Here is a 22,517-nt window from a genome sequence, read left to right on the forward strand (position 1 = left end):
CTCCTCTGGCCATCCCTGGCGTGTGTCTTTCTGGTATCTCTTCCCAACCTTGTCATGAGACAATGAGCGTATCGTGCTGGTGCTCGGTGCGCAGTGGCTGCTGATGCCCCTTAAGTATGCCCATGTTTGCAACTGCCACCTCCCAATACGTGACGAGGGCTGCTGCTGCCTGGACATGTAATTTTCCCAACTGCCATTTACCATTCATAGCCAGCAAAAAGTGGCACTAAAACTGGTTGCCTGACTGCATTCTGTGGCCGGACTCCGCATTGCTTTGGTTTCTGTGCCAAGCCAAGTCCTAAAGGTCATTGCTAATGGCAGCAGCCAACTCGATTGTCCTGCCGCACTTCCGTTTCCACTTTTGCGGTTTGTCCCACAGCCTCTGGGATGCCTCCTGCAAGACGATCCCCCCTCCTGGGGTGTGCCTTGCCCCAAACGGAAGTCGCCAGCATAAATACTCCTCTGCTCGTATCATAATCATAACAAGTCTGAAAGGTAGCAACAAAATATTATCGCTAAACTTTATACTCGTGTGCCAATCGCTGGGAGACTCTGATTTTGGCTGCTGCTCACTCACCTGGCAACAATCACTTGGGGCAAACAGAAACCTGACTCCACGCCAACTGGAACGAGGTGCGGCTCGACCCGATCTTTTGGTTTTGCCTATTGCCAAATATAGTTGCAGCTTGGATATCAGGTTATGCGGCATTAGCGGCAGCCTTGGGAAGTACGAAACAATTACAGATGGTCCACAAAGATGTTTATTCTGAGGGGAAAATATTTGGAAATATGTTAAAGAAAGCAACAGAGAAGTGGGCAGCAAGTGTGGGAGGCATTGACACTCAATTGGGAATATATTTACTGAGAAGATAAATGATCAATGAGTTAGAAACCCTCCCCGACTTAGTGCAGTTCCTCCATTAGTTTCTGTCTGTTAACTCTCTTCATCCCAACAAATTAGTCGCTCATTTTGTGCCATGTTCTCTTTGTTCGCTCTCTCTTGTAGTTCTTACAGCTGCACGCCTGGCTGGCTCTTCTATCAAAGAGCAGCGCGGCCTCTTCGTACTTTGAGGCAGCCAAGTGCATCCGACGAGCAGTGGGAGATATGGAAATCAGCTTGGTCTGGACTGTCTGTTACTGGGACTCTGACACGTGTTGTCCGGCCTTGGGTTCAACGGAGTTCAGTGTCTAAGTACACATATTAATCGATAGTTAGAGCCACTAGCAGACTGGACCTGGGCCCTATAGTTCCACCAACTAGTTAAATGCAACTTTACGTTTATTTTTTTCGCTCTATTTTCTCTTTATTTTTTCTCTATGTTTTTTTTTTTGCGCGTCGTCTGCGCACGAACAACGCATTTTTGTGCTTGTCATGCCGGTAATGACAATAACAATAACAAAAGCAACAAGAGAGCGAGCGAAGAACAGAACATGCCACAGCATTGGAGCTGCCCCAACTGATCCATGAAAGTCAACCGAGCGCATCCACAGCTCCCCCCAGTCCTCCAGCAGCAGGCCTGCTGCAGGCATCCATCCATCCATGGGTTCTACTTGGCCGACGTTCCTTTGTTGCTGTTATGCTTTTCAAATTCCTTTGTGGCATTAAATGTAATGAAAAGAGCAAAGGAAAAATGCTCCAAAAGAACGGTGTAGAGAGAGAGAGGCAAAGGGAGGGAGACCCTCTCTCTCTCTCTTAGGCTAAAGAGGCAAGGCAAAGCGGAAAGCTCGCAGCTAGGCAAATGCAGAAAGAGAGAGAGAGAGAGGTGCAAAGCAAAGCACAGCACAGACTCGTCGCGTTAATTATAATGGCTGGTTGACATGAAAGCAAGAGTTGGCTGTGGTGTGGCCCTCATATATCGGGAATGCGCTGTGCAGTGGGGGCTGGAGTACTGCACACTGGTGGCTCGAATTGTTGTGGTTGCTGCTGATCCTCTATGGCACAGCACTGGAAGCTTAAGTTGCCCCTCATGATGATGATTGGACAGGGACTGATCCTAAGCCATAAAAGCGTGCCCACATAAATGCCCAGAATAATTGCTAATTAAAGAGCAATTCTCGTTAACTATGAAAGTGTAAGAACGTTTAATTGTGGGCTTTTGATGCACATTTGATTTATGAACAATTTCTGTTTAAAATTTGAATTTATTTTGCATGCGGGTTGGCAGCTTGAAACTAGTTTTAATTGATTTTAAGTGTTGTTAGAAATGTTATTTTACTCTTCTCAACATATTTTTGCCCTAACATAAGATCATTTTACCCCCAGAACACCTCTAATTCTGTTCGCTTTCAACTCTTTTCCTTCTCTCCAATTTGTTCCCAAACATTTGCATTCGTAATTGACTTATCGCCCTGACTGTATCTCCTTTTGATTGATTTGCAAAATCAGCTTAGAAATTACAAGCAGCTAGCTCATTGTATTTAATAAGCCTATGGGAATGTGATGGACTTGTGATGGACACCTTACAATGGTTACCAAATGAGTTACATAAGTCCAACGATGTTCCCACGCTGCTCTCAGAATATCAGACCTGGACTCCGACTCCAACTCCTCCCAGGCCTCTCCCTCTACATAATTGAATTAAACGCACATGAAAACGACTACTTGGCTACTGGTATTTTGATGTACAAACAAATATTTTACCTAAGCATCAGACGGCCGGGCCAAGAAAGACAAATCATGTTGGCCACAGAGACCGAGCCTTTAGGGCTAACCAAATGAGGTGTTTTGTCTTGGGTTGTCTTGGCCATGATTCTGCCCTTTGATTTGGCTTCTGTTTGTGGTTCTCGTTGCTCCCCCTTGGACTTGACTGTTGTTTGTGCTTCTCCTTCCGATTCCCAGCTTCTGTTTTGTGCCTCTCCGCCTCTCTTTCTCTTCCCTGACTTAGCTTTGGTTTTCCTTTGCCATATGGGTTTCAGTCTCAGTTTTCTGTCTCTGCCTCTTCCTCTGCTCTTTCTGCTGTTTCATCGTAATTATCAACTTGAAAAAGCGCTCATTACGCCACGGCAAAAGGAAAAACTCTACAGAAGAAACTCTATGAAGAAAAGAGAGAAGATTGCCAACTAATCATTGTTAGAAAGTGAAGTTTGTCGTTGTTTCTGTTTCTGTTGCTGCTGTTGGATAAACGAGTTACACGAGTCTACCATAGAAAATAAGTGGAATTGAGAGCTGAATGATGAGAATAATGATGATGGTTGGGGTGTTGCCGCAGCCAAATGGTTTCCATTTCGAGCTAAAACACTTTGACTGTGGTCAGTGAGAAGCAGCAGCAGAACGAAACGATAGACAGAGAGCAACCCAGGGTAACCGTTCTCATTTTATACCTGGCGTACAATAACAATGCTGCAAAGAATATCAGCATGTGCTTTGAACTTTTCAGCTATGTTTGTCTCTGTCTGCCCTCTGTCTGAACAAAGCTGCTTGCAAAATGCTGCAGCAGGTAAACAAAGCGCGCAGCCACACACACACATGAAAGCTCCGTTTGCAAGCACCGTTGATGCGTTTGTATGCACACACAACAGACGCGAAGTCGAAAAACGTTTCTAGCTTCGCTGCCCAAAATGCAAGCTGCTTCGCTGCCGCTGCTGCAGCTTCTCAGTGCAGAGACCGAAGCTCACACGAAGTGTTTGCGCTGCGCGTCTGTGCCGAGATCACACGACGCTGCCGCTCTCTGCTCTATGCCCATAAATTGTTTCCCAGATCTCTGTAAGCCTCTCCCGCAGACACTTGTCTGGCATAAATCAAATCTCATTAAATGCGTGAGTAAACATCCCACCCCTAAGCCAACTGTAAACATTTCAATTTGGCAAACCCACAGCCATCCGCCCCTTTCGCAGCACAAAAAGTTCGACTGAAAATGCAGATCTACATTTGATAATCCACAGAGGCAGCCACTTAAAAAATCAATTGAAACCCTCAGCAATTGAGTTAGACATAAATCAATAGAACTTGGTTTATATTGGGTTCTATGGAAATTATAAAGCCGCTCCCACGCTCTGAAGCAGGAAGCACAAGGCCAAGGGAACGAACAGGAAATGTTTGCTCAGCTCTAAAAAAACAAAAACTGCCTAGAAAAAAAAAACACCCGAATGACAATCGTGGCAGCAAAGGATACAAAAAGTGGGTGCGATGTTAGTGTGTGTCACGTGTGCTTTTAATTGATTTCTGCCAGGCGATTTACATGGGAAACATTTGATTGCACGGCGGGAGGCTTGGCTCCGATGAGGATATTCCCAGTAAAAGGCTCGGCGGGTAATTAACCAAAAAGCGACAACAAATATTGTGTTAATGCACATAAATTCAGGCGAACTTTAACCCTTTCCTTTGCCGAGTGTCATTAAATTTGCATAGAATGTTGTTTGGCCTACGAAACGCTGCGAACCAAAACCGCCCCATTGCCGTCTCCCCAACTCCTGTGCAGCATTTTCATTCCCCATTTGCGACATAAATACCTCGAGGGCACTCAGCCAGAACCAGAAACCAGCAGAACGCAGGAGACCATGCCTCCAATGTGTATATAAAAATATATTTATTTTTATTTGAGTTGCACGCGTTAATTTATGCCAGCAGAACGGAGCAGAAAGCGAGCCTCTGCCTCTGGTTCTCTATCTTTGTTTTTCTCTCTTTGAAAACCACATCCGAAAATTATACAATAAAATGTAAAATAAACTCGTTGCTGGCAGGCCATTCGGAATTGTTATTGCCAATGGATATTTATACAAACAGCTGCGCTCCAATCCAAACCACAAGAAAGTGCAGCGAATGCTCCCTCCCAATTGACCCCCGCTAGGACCCCCCTCGAAAAACCCAATCGCTGTTCCAGTCGAACCTTGTCAATCTGCCAGAGAATACGAGTAGCAGACAGCGCGACGGGCGACAGACAGCAGCGAAGAACTGACAGACAGACAGACACTCCCGTCGAAAACGGAAGCAGTTAAGCTTTGAATAATTTATGAAAAACTCAGCGAAGGCTCAAGAGGTGCAAAAGTTGCATATCAATTGGAAAGAAATCGAAGTGGGGTTGGTGGTCTTTGACACTTTTTGTTGAGAATTGAGAAATCAAACCGGGAAGAACCTTAAAGAATATCTTAAAATAAACGAGTGAAACTATTGATATTATTTCTGCTGATTAAACTTTAAATAAGTGAAACTTCCACACCAAATCTTCTTTATCTTTCAGAGCTATAGGTTCTTGGTGTTTTAATTTTTCAGAACTCCAATGAGCCACTAAACAAAAAGCTAACGAATCAATCACCTTCATCATATAAACTTCCATCATTATTAGTATGCCAATGACAACGGACGGCAGTGTATGCTCGCTGCGCGCACAAAAGACACACTTGACGGTGGTGTTGTTGCTGTTGCTTTACAGTGGTCACCCGAATATGGACACTTCGTGGTGTGGTGTGGCGTGGCGTGGCGTGGCCACTTCCTAATTTGGTTCCGCTATTTATTGTCGCATACTCTTTGTGTGTTTTACGTTTATATATTTTTTATTATTTAATTTGTTATCGCTGGTGTGGCATGCCAAGTGCCAAATGCAGTCAATGGTCGGTCGCTCGGTCAATGTTTTGTATGCCAAATGCAAAGTTTCGATGGGAAGTCGATAAACCAACGCCCCAACAGAAGCGTTCTCTTCAGTAAAAAACAGTAAAAGAAACTGAAACGGATGTGCACAGCTACTAGTTGGCTGGGTTGACTATTTTGGGGCTGCTGGAATGCCGGGGAATACTTCCTTTTGGGTCTTCTCAACGCTGACCTTCATGGCCCACCAACATTTGGATACGTTTTGGCTTTCTATTTCTACAGCTAATCTGCATAAATTCCTCTACGAGCAGGAACAGCCTGAGAAAATCCACAGCCATACAGTTTATGTCGAGCTAAGCACTAAATTAGTTCGCTTAGCTGGGAAAATTGCTGGAGGAACTTCCGCCTTGGAAAAATGCTTTGGGAAAGAGCCACAAAAGAATGCGAGCAACCGGCATAGAATTTCGAATTTGTTTTGTCTTGTCTACGCATTTGAATGTCTTTGCTGCTCTTCGCGGTAAAAAGCTCTGTCTGTGGGAATGGGTCACAGTTGTAAGCTGAAGTGGGTTACATCTGCTATGTACATACACACACACACACACATACATACAAAAATATGTTGTGGGCGCTGCTGTCGAACCGCGCTGTTGTTGGCTTGATCCCCAGGAATGCCGCAAACAGCGCAATTTATGCACTGAATTTGTGTCTTTGTTGTCGCTGTCGTTGTCTTTGGCCTCTTTTGGCATAATTTTCAGACTGTGCCATGCACTGTGAAGCTACCTTGGAATTATGCGTTCCATCAATTAAGTTGTAAGTTGTGAAGGAATCCAACAAAGATGGAACACTCTCTGCTCCATTTGGCAACACATCATCTTCTTTAACTCTCTGCACACAGCAAAATATACCCAATAAGCAAATGCATTTTGTTTACTTCTACTTCTACTTATAAGCCCCAGGGCGCATTGAACTTTGTGGCGCTACGAACAAAAGACTTAGGCAGCGAACTTGCTCGAGGAAGGCACGCCAAAAACGGGTTTTTGGCCAAATGCCAAACGCAGTGAGGACGCAGTGAACCCCCCCTCTCCCCCGCTAGACCACACCCACCATTAATATTGATGCGTAGCTAAGGACAGGTTACTGCCATTGGAGTTCGAGTTTCGTTGCAGTTGGAGTTGGAGTTGCATTGCAGGTTGCGTTTGAGTTGGGTTTGGTTTTGGCGTTTGCTCCTGTTCCCAGGCTATGTACGACATGCACCAACGTGTTCACAGATGAGTCATCCAAGCCAGTGTCGGGTGCCAGTGATGCTGAAACAGGTATCCGAGTAAATAATATTTCACAAGATTGTGCATGTCTTGGCTGAGACTTTGGCTTGGCGTTGGCTTTGGCTTTGTGCTCGATTGAAACCCTTTTGCCGCTGGTTCAACCTTCGACTGCTTGTCAAAAATCCTACACACTGTAAATATTTCCGCAACGTTGCTCGAGTCTCACTGTCCCCTTTGTCACACGTCGCTTTTGCTCAATGTAAAATGAAGAACGGAGCAGAGTCGAGTCGCTGCCATTTATGGCCAGCAAAAACTGGTTCTGCAATTAAACAACTAAACAAAAAGATTATTAAGCAAAAATGAGACACAAATTAATTATTTATGCGCAGCGCAAAGAGGAGGAGGAGAACAAAGAGCGCCCAAGCGCCCAGATCGGACGGATGGAGATCCAAGGCAAGTGGGCGTCTGGTGGTTCTTCCGAGAATCATAAGCCCATAACTCCGGGCAGGCTATGGGACTGGAAAAACAGTTTACAGTTGAGTAAGCACAACACTCCCTCAGGTGAGGCAGTGGCCGGCCAGTGGCAGGAGCAGCGTCTAGCGGCTGCAACGCGTGCCAACTGGGCAGCTGCAGGCGCTGGCCGTACACCCCACGAATCCGTCATACACGAGCACACAGCTGCAGCGCCAACAACCCGCATAATTTCCAGAGTCCAAAGCGCAGAGCAGAGCACGAGCAGAGCAGGAGCAGAGCAATATTCAAAGTCAGAGATAAAACTTCCCCCCACACCCGATCCTCTCTGAGGCGTAACATTTGCTTTGAAATTTGTTTAAAGTTGTTCAATAAACCGGCGGCAGTCTGCACAACGAATTTTGCAATAAGCTGAAACCCAAAGGAAGGAACTTCAAGCAATGGTCTGGTCATCTGTGTAGTACAGCCAAATGGAGGGCGGTGGCAGCTCCACGGAGCTGTGTTCCTCATCCGTCAAACCATTCTCGTCCAAGGTGCCGTTGAGGTTGAGCTGCCCGCAGGCGGAGCCCTGAGGGGGAGACCATTAGAGCGGGGAGAAGGAGAACATCTTAGGGGATCCCAGAACCTACTCCATTGGAGAACTTGCGCCACTCGTAGCTGCCTGCATGATGATTGTAGCGCTGCTTGTACTTCTGTTGAATGTCATAGATGGTGTCCTCATCGCACACCGTCATGTACAGGCTCTGTGCCGTGAGGGCATTGATAATGCGTATGAGTCTCGCACGTCGCGTAAGTCTGCCAATGTGATAGAACGCATCCTGGCTCCACATGGTGTCCTTGGTCTTGGCAAACTCGCTCAGAGCCACCTCCAGTATGGGCGGAAAGAGCACGCGAGGGCGACCACTTCGAGCGGAGATCTCCGTGCGTGGCTCGCCGTTCTCATGAAAGAAATGTGTGAGATCCTTGCCCGCATGGGCCACCAAATAATCCATGTTCTGTGGGGGGTACCCAAGAGGTATTAGAGGTGGGACCTATGAGAGTTTCATCCGCTGTCACCCACGCTATTCCAATGATCCAAACGGTCGCGTATCATGGGCGTCAAATCGTAGACATTCTCGTGTATCGTAATCCAGCAATCGTCCTGCTTGTTGTGCAACACAATCTCATCCCTCAGATAGTAGCGCAGTTTATTAATGGTTTTTGTTTCCATTTCCACTAGATTTCATTTGATTTTTCACTGACAAAACTGTCGCCCCATCAATTCTGAGTTTTCTAACGCAGCCAACTGCCCGGAGATGCCTGGCAAATGATCTCTGGCAGTGGCAGGCGGGGTCATCATGGCACTCCAATTAATTTACCAGCTGTGACTCCAAGTGGAGTCCAAGTGGCAACTGGCAGCTGCATAATTAGACGCCAATTGTCAAGTCGTCGGCTGCCCATCAATCGCTGGCCATAAATAGAAACAAAAATTAGATTAATGACCGAAGGAATTTGTTCGTTTTGTTGGTCTCCAACCTCCGGAGGTTATAGACACAGGCGGAGAGGTGGAGTTCCAGACATTATTATTGATGACAGCGGTTCACTGCACTTTGAAATATTTCAGTGCCAGTTTGTGGCTCAAGTTGGTGGAGCTTGCCAGAGGACAGAGGATGGAGAGGTGTGCCACAAAGTGTCTGAGACTTGGAAGCAAAAACCACCAAAGATGCAGGCCTTAACTTCAACTTTTGCTCAGCTCTTTCACTGCCATCTTCTGAGCTGAGGCCTGTTCCCTTCTGAACTATGCGCCGCTGCAGAGGTAAGCCAATGGACACACGTGATAAAATCAACTTCCGCAGGATTACAAAGTCAGCGACCTGGCGGGGCCACAGCTGCCGTTGCGCATGCGCAGACACAGGAGTCCAGGGATTTGCCATGGCAACTCCAAAGTGTGCACAAAACATGGCCAAACAATATACTCTAGCACAGAGGGAGATGCCGGAAAAGGGGTAGCAGCAGCAGCCCAGGAAAAGGATACCCCCGGGCCATGTCGAGTGGCAGCTCAAATTGCAGTTATGGCGGCGCATCGCTTATAGATTTAGTGCTAAAAGGATTTACACATAAAGATACTCGCTCAATGTTTACTTTAATTGGTTTAATGTGTCGGCGCCACGCGTCGCCTCAAAGTGGAGTTTAATATGGCCACAAGGCCTGAGGCAGGCTGCGTGATTGCTGAGGCAACAGCAGCTGTTGGTGGTTGGATGGCCGCAGACGCCAGCAGTGCGCAATTATGTAGGGCTTGGCCTTGGCATCCTTTTTGGCACTGCCAAAAGGCAAAAGGACAGCAGGGCAACCAAAAGCCAGCAAATGGCACACAAAAATGGCCATTAATCACGCAACTGACTGAAAAGCGAAGACAAGCCGAATTCGCTTCAATGCGAACGAAGGAGAGCGAATTCAAACAGCAGAACGATGTGGAGCGAATTCAGACGCAGAGCGAATTCAGACGCAGAGCGAAATCGAAAATCAGCGAGAGCAACGCGGAGAGAGCTTTCAATCCATCCTCCTCCGACGCTACCAAACTGTACCTTCAACCCATACAACCCAATTCCACACTGAAATACCCCTTGGTAGAGTCACAAGCACCGTACAGCAAATTGTTGACAAATGTTAAACACAAAAGAAAAGGATACAAAAAAAGCAGACAAAAATAGCTGGACCCTGACAGGCACTACAAAACGTTCGCCAGCTGCCACTGTGGTGGCGAAACAGTGGATGAAAGGACACTCAGTGTGGTGCTGTGGTGTCTGTCTCTCCGTGTGGGTTGAACTGCGATCAACAGCCACTCCAGTGAGCTATTTGCATGGGCGTTGGCCAGTAAGTGAAAAGTGGTGGTGGTGAGGCCTCCCGCTAATTGCCTGCAAGTCAACTGTGAAGCTGCACATATGTATGTCGGGGAAGAGTTTTCATTTTTCCCATTTTCCAACAATGAGTTTCAGTTTCCGATGCTTAATTTGTTTGTTCGCCGGTTCGATGTGATTTAGTGGCGTGGCAACAGCTGGCTGGTTGTGCATTTGACACGCCAGTCCTGCCCCGTCTTGATCTGTGGCCGAAGGAGCTGACTGGCTGGTTGCCCTGCCATTGCCCCTGCAGCTGCTTTTGTTTCTGCCTCTGCTGCTGGTCTAATGTGTCTTGGGTTTTGGGTCAAGAAGGGCAGGAGGTACGGCACCGACGAGTGCGTGTGGCAGGCACAAGCCTCGAAACTGAGGAACAATGCAGGCGAAGCCCAAATAAAACTCAAAACTGTAAATGCTGCGGGCTGGCACAAGCAACCCCAAGGGTCCACAGGGGAACCGATGCCAACCCCTACGCACTGCACTGCATGAGAGTCGAACCACGTGCGTCACGCGCAGTCGCAGCCAGGGACCCCGAACGGCACTCCAACATCGAACCCGAACCCGAACCCGAACCAGGCCCCGTTACGAGTCGAACAATGCTTTGTACAGTGGCCCCTTTTGAGTGCGTTATGAAAATAAGTAAATAAAAACTAGCAGAAAAATGCTCGTACTTTGTTAATGCAAATGACAGGAAGTGTGCACTTGAGGGCCCAGCCAGCATCAGTCGCCGGCCTCATCGTCATTGTACCCCAGAGAGGCTGCAATTAAATTGCACCAAACAATAAAAAATATAAAGAAAAAAAAACAAACTCACAACACAATTGCAAGTTTGCGACAAGAAACTGCTGCAGCTGCAGACACGAGTACACTTTTTTTGTTCAATACTGATTTTTCGTTGCCTTCCCCTTTCCAATACTTAATTCAAATGGCAAATCGAGTAGCCATAGCCATAGCCTGGTATGTGCGTAGGCAAACGAGTACAGGTACAACTATTCCAAGTCCAATTGTGGCTACGTCCAGCGCGGATGTCTATCTGCCTGTCCGATTACCTTGACACATTGACAGTGCACGGCGCCAGCTAAACTGCAGCAAGCTCTGCGAGTTTGCACTTTGACGAAAGCTGATGCTGAGTCGCTTGGGATATTAAGAAATTAAGTACTTAAATTCATTTGTACAATGAGTGTGGGCAATAATTGCGGATGACAATTAAAGGAAACAAATTAATCCATATAGCAAGCAAAATGTCCAAAGTATCATTTGTTGCTGCAGAGATAAAATAAAGTTGCGCAGCACGTTATTAGTCAGCGATCCATTAATCAGTAAAGTAAATTCCTATTCCCTCATTTGCACTGGCTACTGTACACCGCGTTGTAATCCACAAATCTACATACATATATATGTACATATATGCAGGCACATTGCACGCACACACATATGTATGTATGTAGATACATACTGCAGCAGCCACTGCAGCCGCTCTCTTTTCTTTCTTTACTTTGCTTTCGTTATCGCTCTCTCTTTCTGTCGCGCCAGAGTCAAAGCTTCGCTTGGGGCGCCTGCAATTTTGGCTACCTGCTCTTGAGTGTTGATCCAGCACGCACTCACTTCTTGCAAATTGCGGAAGTGAGCTTAATTTCGTGAACTCACCCTCTCGCTCCCACTTTCGCTGGTACATTCGCAAAACTGTATCTTGTTGCTGTACCTGTACCGCACACAACTCTCATTTAAATACACTTGTCAATTCTGGTGCATTGCCCATCCATTCAATTATGCTTATCTAAATGTAATTCTCTGTGTTTTTGCACACATAATAACTTTGCCGTATGCCAGACACCATTCTGTGGATATGCCACCAACGGAGTTTCACCTTACCTACAACACACAGCACACTCGTACATAAATGTAGACGAAACAATTAAATGTGACCACAGGGTGGCTGCATTATAGTCAACACCCAACCCAGAAGTGGCAACAGCTGACGGAGTCCACAGGCATCGCTCACCCGCAGACAGGCTGCTCGATCTCGATTTCGATCTCCCGCTCCCGCTCCCTCTCCTACTCTTTCTTTGCTGTCACATTGAACGTGACGACCTTTGTCTCTCGGAGGGGTACAGCTCTCTGGCATCATCAAAATGATTGTATAAATATGCAACTAATTGAAAAGTGTGCCGTAATTCATTAGAAGGCAAGATAATATCAGGATACCTATAGCAGAATCAACAATGGTCTGGCCAACTGTTATTCTGCTGCTTTATCCTATAGGGTGCGTCTGCGCACAGGACTGCCCACGATCTGTACATGTTGCTGCAGAGGGAGTTTCTGATTGAGGTTTCACATGTTATCGAAGGGCACAGGGTGCCTGTTTATCCCACACAACTGTTACTATTTTGTTGAGGGATTCTCAGATGTATCTTATACATATGCCACAACCGATGCGCCTGCGCAAATCTGAATAAATATTACACGCAAAATTTGCCAACATATGGGACAAAACGGTTTTAGGTTTCTTCATAGGATCATAGCTGAAATCGTTTTGCTATACATCTGGAGGATTGAATAAACAACACAACAGCTGTTAGCAGAAAGGTGGCCACGTTCTCATGGATAATAAACGAGTGCTTACATGGAATATATTTTCAAACTTATAGCATTTACATTTCAAAAAAGTACCTTCCTGATCTTCTATGAATGTTCTGCTCCCAAATTAAGTTATTCTCCTCGTCAATCGTATCTCATTTGTTAACATTATTCCTTTAGTGCCTTTAATTTCGCATAAATTCCATACCTTAATTGAATGCATTGTTCTGCCGGGCATCCCCTATCCATTCCCTATCCTCAGCAAATCTCAAACCTGAGCTCGACATTCACTTTGAGTCGACACCTTGCAGCGGTAGGAGAGGAAGAAAAAGCCAACAAACTGCTTCCAGCGTAGAGCGGCCAATGCAAATGTCAGTTGGCCCTGGCTCGAGAAAAAACGACTCCAAATTGCATTATGATTAGCAATAATTTAACGACCCAGCAACAGCGGCAATAGAGGAGTCGGAGACTCTGTCTCTGGTGGTACTTTGTCATGGAGTGGCATGCAACATGCAGTTAGCTAAGGCTCTTAGGGGCTTTCGCATGGCATGTTGGAATGCAGTTCGGGGGCGGCCAAGCCCAGGCCCAGTTAACAGTTAGTGGCTGCCAAGCTAACAACAAAAGCCAGCCAGCCAGACAAATGGCGGCAAAGTTAACAGGCAGCCCAGCCAGCCTCAACTTCTGCTAGCTGTCTCGCTCTCTGCCACTGCCTGTGTCTCCTCTATTCACGCTGCGACATTGCAAGGTCGCTGGCTGGCTGCCGACTCTGTTTGCAGCTCCCCCGAAACTTCCTGCCATTCATGACACTTAATTGCCAGCGCATTGTTGTTGTTGTTGTCCCGATTGTTGTTGCCATTAAAGCAGCAAATTCCTTTTTGGCGTTTCACATTGTCTCGTCGTGAAGTTCGCACATTTCTTATAATCATCTCAGGCGCATCCGTTGTTTTTCGCTCCATCCTCCATCCTCCTCCTCTCTCCTTCTCTTTATTTGGGCAATTCAATTAAACTCTTCGCTTGCTTGCTTAATATGATTACCGTTATTGATGCCCCCTGCACCTCTCTTCAGTTGTTTTTTCCCTCTGACTGCAGACAGAATTTTGTTCTCTTTGCTGTTCTGCTTGAGGCTCCCCCTTTGTGCGGCGGCGTAGCTGCTTTTGATGCTGCCTCGCGGAGTTTGCTCTTTAAATATTTTTTATTGATATTTATTGAATTTCTGTGTAGTGTTTTTACCCTGTTTTCCCATGTTCTTGGGTGCTTAAAACAAGTGCCAATTTGTGTGGAGTTTATTTTTGAGACCAACAACAATTGCGGGCACGGCTTGTCTGCTCTTCTCACTCCAAGCTGGAGCGCAATTATGAGACAGAAAAGAGAGCGTAATTCTATTTGGTTGGCAAATTATGTACCTTGTCTCACCCAAAAGTAGCTCGGACATCTTCATCTGCAAACATAACTCTACTCATTATGGACTATCCCTTAGCCTACCCTTTCCCATATGCTTTCCCAACCATATGTTACCATACCAACTTCTAGCAATTATATTACACATTTTGAAGGCCTAATTCTAATGCTGAGCACGTTTCCCGCGGGGCCATTCCGTGCGAAAATTTCCGACGCCGCGCCGTCTGCTGTGGCCAGCCGGAAAAAAAAACATCAACATATCATCTCCGCCTTCAGCTCAGGCACTCTGGAGTACAAACAAAGAAAAAGTTCCAATCGAACATTTGGTTTGATGCAAAAACAAAAAGAGGGGAGAAGAAAGAGCAGCGCAGACTAAACAAAGCGGCATTTGGTTTGGTTTGTCCAACTGTGTGTGAGTGCTTTTGATGGGCAGTGTTTGAGCACGCGCCAAATGGTTCAGCGAGCGGAATGATTGTGTTGAATCGCCCTCACCCTTAGCCCTGCACGGAGTCGTGGGGTCGGGGTCCAGACAGCCATGATGTGCCAAATACGGCCCATGGCTGGGTGTTATGGCCCAGCTGCTGACACTGGCATTAGCTCACACATTCGTAAATGCCACAACAGTGTGCCAATAGCAACAACAACAATAAAAAACACCAACCAAAAAGGGGTAATGCTCAGTGATCTGTGACGAAGTTTATATGACCGCCATGAAGTTCGAGAAACCATAATAGAGGAACAAAATGTGCGCAAAGATATTTAGCTGTTTCCATCTACTCCCCACTTGCTCCTTCCTTTTCTCTTGAAACTCCTTTGCACAGTGGGAGTGAAACCTGCAGCCCCCAGCCCTCACTTCACCCCATTTAGCAAACTCATTTTCCCATTGTAGCCTCTCCGCCACCCCCCTGACAGCTCTTTTAATGCGCATCAAATTCCATCATTATGTAGCCTGATAATCGATTTCATTGATACAATCCAAATTTGTGCGAATGCCTCCAAAGCGGGCGTCCAAAAGTGTTGTTGCTGGGCTGCTGTTGGCTTGTGCTTTTGCTGCTTTTAATGTTTGCATGTTTTTCCTTTCATCAAATTTAAAGTTTATGCGCTGTTTTTATGTCGCGCCTTTTTTGTTTGTCACATTAATGAGATTTTTTTACGGGCTGCCAAATTTGGTAGCCGACCGACCGCCCGACCGAAGGCTTTTGGCGGCTCGTAAAAATGCTGTCAACTAACTGGAAAGAAACGAGCAGCACCAGGCCATGCCCATTCCAATTCCCGTTGAATGACAGCCAGTCAGTGTCTGTGGCGTCACGGGCAAAAGCTGCAGCGGAGAAAGCTTTCGCTCTCTCGCCAAACGGATCGACGTCATCTCCGCCTCTGCCTCCCCGTCCCACCACACAGCATCAAACATCGATAATTCATTTGTGTGGTTGTGTGTCTCGCTCTCGCTCTTTCTCCCTCTCTGTTTGGTTGGCACATATGAAAAGCGAATTTTCTCCCCAAGCGCAAAAACGAACACGAAAAAAAAACCACACACAGCTAAAGAAAACGTCGGAAAATTCGATGTCGATGTCGGGGTCGGGTGTGTGTGTGTCTGTTGGTGTGTGAGTTTTTGGTTTTTCTTTGGTCAAGTTTTGCTGCTGCTGCATGCTGGTCGCCTGCTACAAATATCGGAAAATTCCTTTGAGGATTTTGCCACAAAGGCGGAAAAGCCGCAGCGGTAACCTTTGATGATGATTCTCCACACACGCCTCAGACAGCAGCAGCAGCAGCGGCAGCAACAGCGCAGCGTCAAGCGTCATCGCCTGGCAGCCATCTCAACCCCCATACGCACCACGGCTCTCACTCTCACTCGCTGTCTCTTCCTTCTCTTTCTCCTTTTGAACGTTTCCCCGATAGTGCGACATCCATTTGCAACCCCCTCAAGAAGCCACCCCTCTTCGCCTGACTGCCAGTCAGCCAGCCAGCCTGCTGTGGCAATGAAAAATGTTTTATGGCTCCTTCCCCGCCACTTCGCTCACTCCCCCTCTCACTCTCTCTCTCTCTCTCTCTCTCTCTCTCTCTCTCTCTCTCTGTGTTGTGTCTCCCTAGTTCTGTTCTGCTCTCTTTATCTGCTCGAGTGGCATGCCGGCTGCTGCTGCTTCTTCTTTCACATACTTAATACTTTTGACTTTTTGGAGGAAAAGCATTTTTCCGAGCTGTACATGTGTGTGTCTGTGTGTGTGTAAGAAGGAGCTGCGAGTGAGTTTTCCTAAGCGGTTTTCTCAGCAGCTGCCACAAACTGTTTCTGCTGCTGCTTCTGCTTCTGCTGCCATTCCTGTTCGCCTGTTACGTAATTCGCGTAATTTATTCAATTTTGAGAATTAATTTTTTAGCACCCGCGAGTTTTTCGGCTGCTCATATGACACGGCTGGCCTGCACCGCTCGACATGGATTCTGGGCAAAGATATTTACATATGTAAATATGTATGTATGAATATATGTAAATATGTAAGTTTGTGGTTATAAAGAAAATGATGGCCTCATCTGCATATAGAGCACGTACTCGCATCTCTCATTTTTATGGATAATTTGCAGTCTGGTACAGCGGCAATTTTTCTCTGTGGCTTGCAGAGATCTTTGAATAAGAATATTTGAAGCTGCAAAGCCGTAGGGCAGTGCCTCCAGAACGACCTAAGGAAGGGAGAGTACTACACATCTATCCTGTGTGCCTACCCCAACATCTTCGAGGATGCAGCTCAAGTGATAGCTGCCATGACACCTGTTGATCTGCTCAGCAGTGCAAATCAGGAAAGGCGCCCTGCAGCGCAGGCCCCTGGGCTTACCCAAGTTCAAGTTTACAGATATGGCCATCAACAGCGTGAACTTTGCTGCTTCAGCTCCCATGGCAGAAGGGATATGCAATCCACGTGCTAGTTCTATTGGGAGGTCTCCGGGTGTTTGGAGTAATGGTGTCCTGCCATACAAAAAAACCAGCTTTTATATCATTTTTGTAACCAGTACCATCTAGTACCTTCTTTTCTTACACTTTTGTACCAAAGTTTGTACCACAATTTGTAGCTCAATTGTACCGCCCAAAAATATGCCACGAATTTGATTCAGTTGCTATCGATGCATTGGTATCTGACAGAAGCTGGCTGCCATGCAATTACTGAAGGCGCATTGAATGGGTAGCACTGTTTTTGAATTTGAATTCAAATTTACGTTTGAAATAAAATAACCAATAGTTCGGTGCAGAAGCCTTTAACAGCTCTTGAGATGTTTCTTATCTAATATATCCTATACGAATGAGAGCATGGATAGTAATTTATTTAATGCATGAATGTATGTAATGTATGAAGCCTTCTTACTGCCACGACCGTTTCGTGAAGGACATACCTATGCAAAATACTTGCTTTTCGACTGCTTTCGAGTAACTCCTAACTAAACAGTAACAGGTTTACGCTCCTTCATGATGAATGCATAGAGTTCTCAATCGTTTTTGGGTACAATTTCATCAGAAAACAGAAATTGTAAAATAAATAAATAAATTAATAAATTTATAAACCAACTAAAAACCAATAAGAAACATTTATATAGTTCTGATAACAAACCCAATCGTCAACAAACAGACAATGGTCATAGTGGTTCTGGAATTGTTTGCCCAAGAACGCCCAATAGCCACACCCCACAGCACTGCCTTCGATGAACACTAAAAATAAGTTTTCCTACTCCTGAACTCAACGCCTCAATGGTGAGTGAAGCCTCCCACAGGGCTAAACGTTGAATGTGACCAACATTTAGCATCAAATTACTGAATGCCGCCTGCCCCAGGGGCTACGCAAGGAAGGTGCCTGGTGCTCGATGCCTGTTGCCTGGCGCTGGCTGCCTCTAATGGATATTTTTTGTGTTATGAATGCAACTGCGAGAGAGAGAAAACTGGAGAACAGAAAGCTGCTCCTGCTGCGGCTCCTGCTCCTGTTACTGTTAGGCAACGCCCAGTCCCAGTGCCAGTGCCAGTGCCAGTGCCAGCCCCAGCAGTGCGCTTGGAACAACAAAGAGGAGTGCCGCGCCTTGCGGTTCCCTGTGCCTGTCCCTGCCGCCTGAGTGGCTGCCTGGCTGGAGGAGGGGAAGGTGCAAAAACAGGAACAGAGGAGAGTCGAGTTGCAGGCGCGTCGCAGGCGATTCGAGTCTATAATCTCGTTCGGTTAAGCGTCACGCATGCCACTCCCCTAAATTGATATTCCCTGTGCCCTGGCCATGGCCAAACACCGGCAAACATCATCATCCCAGCGGTCAGAAGAGCGTCATCAAAGCGTTTCCCGTTCCTCGTCAATGTTGGCTGGCAGGCTAGCAGGCAGTCTGGCTGGCTGGCTGGCTGGCTGGTTGCCTGCAGAGGAAGTGGCAGCAGCGCTGTCGATTTGGTGGTGGTTGGAAGTGTCGGCATGCGGAAAATCATCAAAGCGTTTGCACGGCGGCTTTTTTGCCTTTCATTTGCGGCATTTCAAAGAAATGTTCCGACATCTCTACCAGGCGAACAGCAACCAACAGAAAGCAGCGCTGATGTTTTTGTTTTTGTGTTCAGCTGTGTGCCAAAAAGTGAATGAAATCGAAATCGACTGGCACGGCACACACACGCGAACGAACCACCAAACCGCCGAAACGCCGAACCACCTCCGGTCTGCAAACAGTCTGCCCTGCCCTGCCCGGCCCAGCCGGCGTATAAAATTGGCTGTGTGCCCCGATTTTATTCTAGGTGTTTCCCCCCTCATGCTACCCCCTGCTACCATGCCGCACTGGGTGGCGCGATGACACAATAAATTGTACTGCAAAAGAAAAAGTAAGGAGCAGGCGCAAAAAGAGGGTTGAAGGTTTAGCTAAGCGAAACAAAAGGAAAGAGAAGAGTCAAAGCAAGAGCATACAAATTGTGCTACTACTCGTACTTGTAATAATTTAAGTTAGTTAGTTCTACATTTGCTACTGGGTCTCTCTGGAGCAAGTTAAATTTACTTTCAAGGTGACGTACTCACCACAGGGCAATCTCCTTCACGAACCAATGGCTCCTTCTCTATCCTTTTCTAGCGCTTGTCTCTCTGAGCGTGGTGAATAAATTACAGCGGAGAACGTCACCTGCTAAGTAAATTCACCTTTTTTGTTGTTTTGCGGCTGGGGTAGGTTCGGCAGAGCATACAAAAATATAAAAAACTAGAATGTGCCTTAAATATAATTGGAATTTTATAATTAATTGTACACTCACTCCACTCTCTCTCTCTCTCTCTCTCTCTCTCTTCTGCTGTCATCAAATAAAACTCGCCCGTGGATTGAGTTTTCGCTACTTTAATGAACTCTTTTTTTTACGTTTTTTCGCTCTACTTTTATAATATTTTTATGACGTTTTTTCGCTCTACTTTTTATAATTTTTTTTACGCTTTTTGTTGCTGCTGGATTAATGCTTGCAAAACATGTTTGGATTAAATATTCGAGTAATTATTTGAGCTATTTAATATTTGAATAATTAATGTGATTAAATTCTGAATAAATTCTTGTGGTTATAAGTTTTTTAAATACGAATATTTATGGATATTTTGTATGTCTATTTGTCAGACCGAAAACAAACTGCTTACTAGTGCATATAATTTATTTTTTAACGCCAGTGGATTTGCCAATTAAAAAACGTTTTCGCTTGCCTGAAAAACTCGCGTGCAGAATTCTACTTATATTTTTTGTTATTTTAATTTTGGATGTTTAATGCATACAATTTAGTAAAATAAACCGCGTGCACTATTCTATGGATTAAGTTTATTGTTTGCTGCGTCTCTAGTAGATCGAAAAATATATTTTTGCTTACCGTGTGCACTTTCTGTGGATCGCTAGTGAGAAAACCCGCGTGCACCCCGTTCTACATATTTTTAATGTAAGTCGCTTGGGAGCTGAAGAATGAAATGGCTAACTGGGGAAAGTACTCCAACGAAATGACATAAGTTATCTATTTGTATGTTGTATATAGCTAAGTACTGTCTGTCTGTGTGTGTTTATTATTATATTCATTATTATTAAATATTTTTAGTGCCGTTGTCTTTGCCCTTAGCAGGCGCTGTGCACTTGACTAGATCTCGAACCTTCGTGTGAAGTGTTTTTCTTTTTCTTTTTCTTTTCTTTCTTCTTTGGTGGCTTTTGCTGCGCAACAGTTTTGCATTTGTTGCAAATTTACATTTTATTTTAGGAGTATGTAATTTACTATCTATTTTCTATGCATAAATATATACCGTCCTCAAGTGTTTCAATTTTTGGGGCGTCATTTTTGAGTGAAATTTTATTGGGGGACATGTGAATCGCCCAGAGTTCAGTGTGGTTTGGGGATGGGTTTGTTGTTGTTGTGGCATGCAACTATTGCATAAAATGTATTAAGAATAATTAAATCAAATAAAGCATTTACTTGAGTGGTAAAATAAGTTTCTATGTAAGCATGCGGCATCAATGTGGTGAGGGAAATTTTGTGAAATTTCTTAGTCGATTTTTTAGGACGCGTGCAAAGTGTGTGCTAAGTATGCTAAGTGGTTGGATCTATGGTACAGGATCTATAGCAGCAGCATTTCTACTCTACAGATTTTTACAGATTATGATTAAGTACAATACCTTTGTGGTGAGGGGCCTTGTGGTGTAGGCGGTAAATGGTGTTTTGTTACAGTGATTTGTTAGTTAGAGTCAGCTTCAAGTCTGCTGAATATTTGTCACGGGTTTCTTTGTTGAAAGTAATTCAATTAGAGCGCCCGCAGCGCACGAATTATTTATCTCTTAATTAGACACACGGACTAAATGTATTTTAGTCCACACACTGAGGAGTGAGAGAAGAGGGGAAACCAAAAATGATTATTTCGTGTGAATTTCGATTGGGGGGGGGGGGGGGGGGGGTATTGACTGTGTTGGTTTTTTGTTAGTTTGTTGAAGGGTCTCTTTATTATTTTGTTGCTTGTTTTTTGTATTATAATAGTAATCGTAATTATTACCGGGTTCTTGTTCTGCACATCGGTTACCCAATACACAGATTCTTTTTACTCTTCTCTTTACTTTTTCGTTTTCTCTGTGTAAATCGTACTTTACATTTAATTTGATCATTTACACATGCAGTTACATTTTACATGTACTTATGTATGTGGAATTTACATTCATAGTTTATCGTTATTCATCATTTAATTCATATTTTGTAGCGCATATTACACAATGGCGCTAAACATAGTTTTTTTTCTTGGGGGTTTTCCTCTGCTTATCAATCATCTCTTCGTGATCGTTCCGTGTGTTCTCCCTTTATATATATATATGTAATGTATATATCGGTTATATGTATATAATTCTCATAAATAAGTGTGGTATAATGTGGTAATATGTTTATGTTTAAAACACTTAAATTGCATACTTTGTTTTTGTCGTAATTTAATTAGTTGTTTTTGCACAAAAAACCTTTAATAGGTATGCTCCATGTCTTGGATTGTGTGTGGGGTGTGTGGGTTGTTTACGTTTTATTTTTTATATAATATATATTTAATCATTTTTATTTTGCTCTTGTCATCAGTTTTAGTTCAAATATTAGTGGCCTCAGCCAGCATATTTTTTTGCTGGATTTTACCATTTTTTTGTTTGCATTTTTCAATTGTATTTTTTCGTCGCTTTTTATTCTTGCTGCTTTTTTGCTTGTAACACAATCGTTGCCAAGTGGCTAAATGGTTAACATATATTTTGTATATATTTAAATATACTTTTGCGGAATATTTAGCATTTATATTTGTAGCATATTTTGTATACACATCGATATATTGTTAATGTTTCACTTATCCTGCTAATTGCCCCGTTCTTAAATCAGTTTTAATGTTTTTCATGCATTTTGGATTTGTTTTTTTAGTTGTTTTTCCAAAAATGTATGAAAGCCTGCATGTATTTTTGTATTATTTAATTTATTTGGATCGCATGCAGATCCCAAATGTTTCCATATATATGCTGGAGATATCGTCGGCTTATGATCGCGTGTGCCTTCTGTGTATTTCCTTTCGTATTTATTTGTATTTGTATATTTAACTCAAAACTCAATTAAAATATAAATATTACTTATGTATTGTATGTTTATATATTTAATAAGCACATCGAGATTTTTCTTTGTTTTAAGCAAGTATTCTTCTTGGGTCATGTTGAATGTCCTGTTTATTCCTTCCCGCTTTAATCTACTAAATAATCGCCTGGCATTCGTTACTCAAACTTTCCTCGGGCGGTGCACAGTCGTCGGTTTCACTCTCCGTCGTAATCCCCATTTAGCTAGCTCCCCGTTAGAATCTCATTGTGTAGGCCTAAGACTAAGAACTGTCCGAGTCGGTCCGTAGAGTCGTTCCATTTTGTACCGTTCCGTTTCCTTTCTTGTAGATAACCGTTATGGTATTTTTTCAGTAT

The 22,517-nt window shown here is 44.6% G+C and overlaps 1 protein-coding gene across 1 annotated transcript; it reads right to left on the minus strand.

Moving 5' to 3' along the window:
- Positions 1–7,632: 7,632 nt before the first annotated feature.
- LOC117582531 (cytochrome b5 domain-containing protein 1) lies at positions 7,633–18,712 on the minus strand. Its single transcript, XM_034270336.1, has 5 exons — positions 18,708–18,712; positions 15,940–15,947; positions 8,318–8,472; positions 7,887–8,252; positions 7,633–7,825 (listed from the first exon to the last, which is right to left on the minus strand). The coding sequence occupies exons 3-5, from the start codon at positions 8,465–8,467 to the stop codon at positions 7,691–7,693; spliced, it is 651 nt and encodes a 216-aa protein (XP_034126227.1). The 5' UTR covers positions 8,468–8,472; positions 15,940–15,947; positions 18,708–18,712; the 3' UTR covers positions 7,633–7,690.
- Between the last annotated feature and the right edge of the window lie 3,805 nt (positions 18,713–22,517).

The sequence above is a fragment of the Drosophila guanche genome, unplaced genomic scaffold, assembly GCF_900245975.1.
Source record: "Drosophila guanche unplaced genomic scaffold, DGUA_6, whole genome shotgun sequence".
Taxonomy (NCBI): domain Eukaryota; kingdom Metazoa; phylum Arthropoda; class Insecta; order Diptera; family Drosophilidae; genus Drosophila; species Drosophila guanche.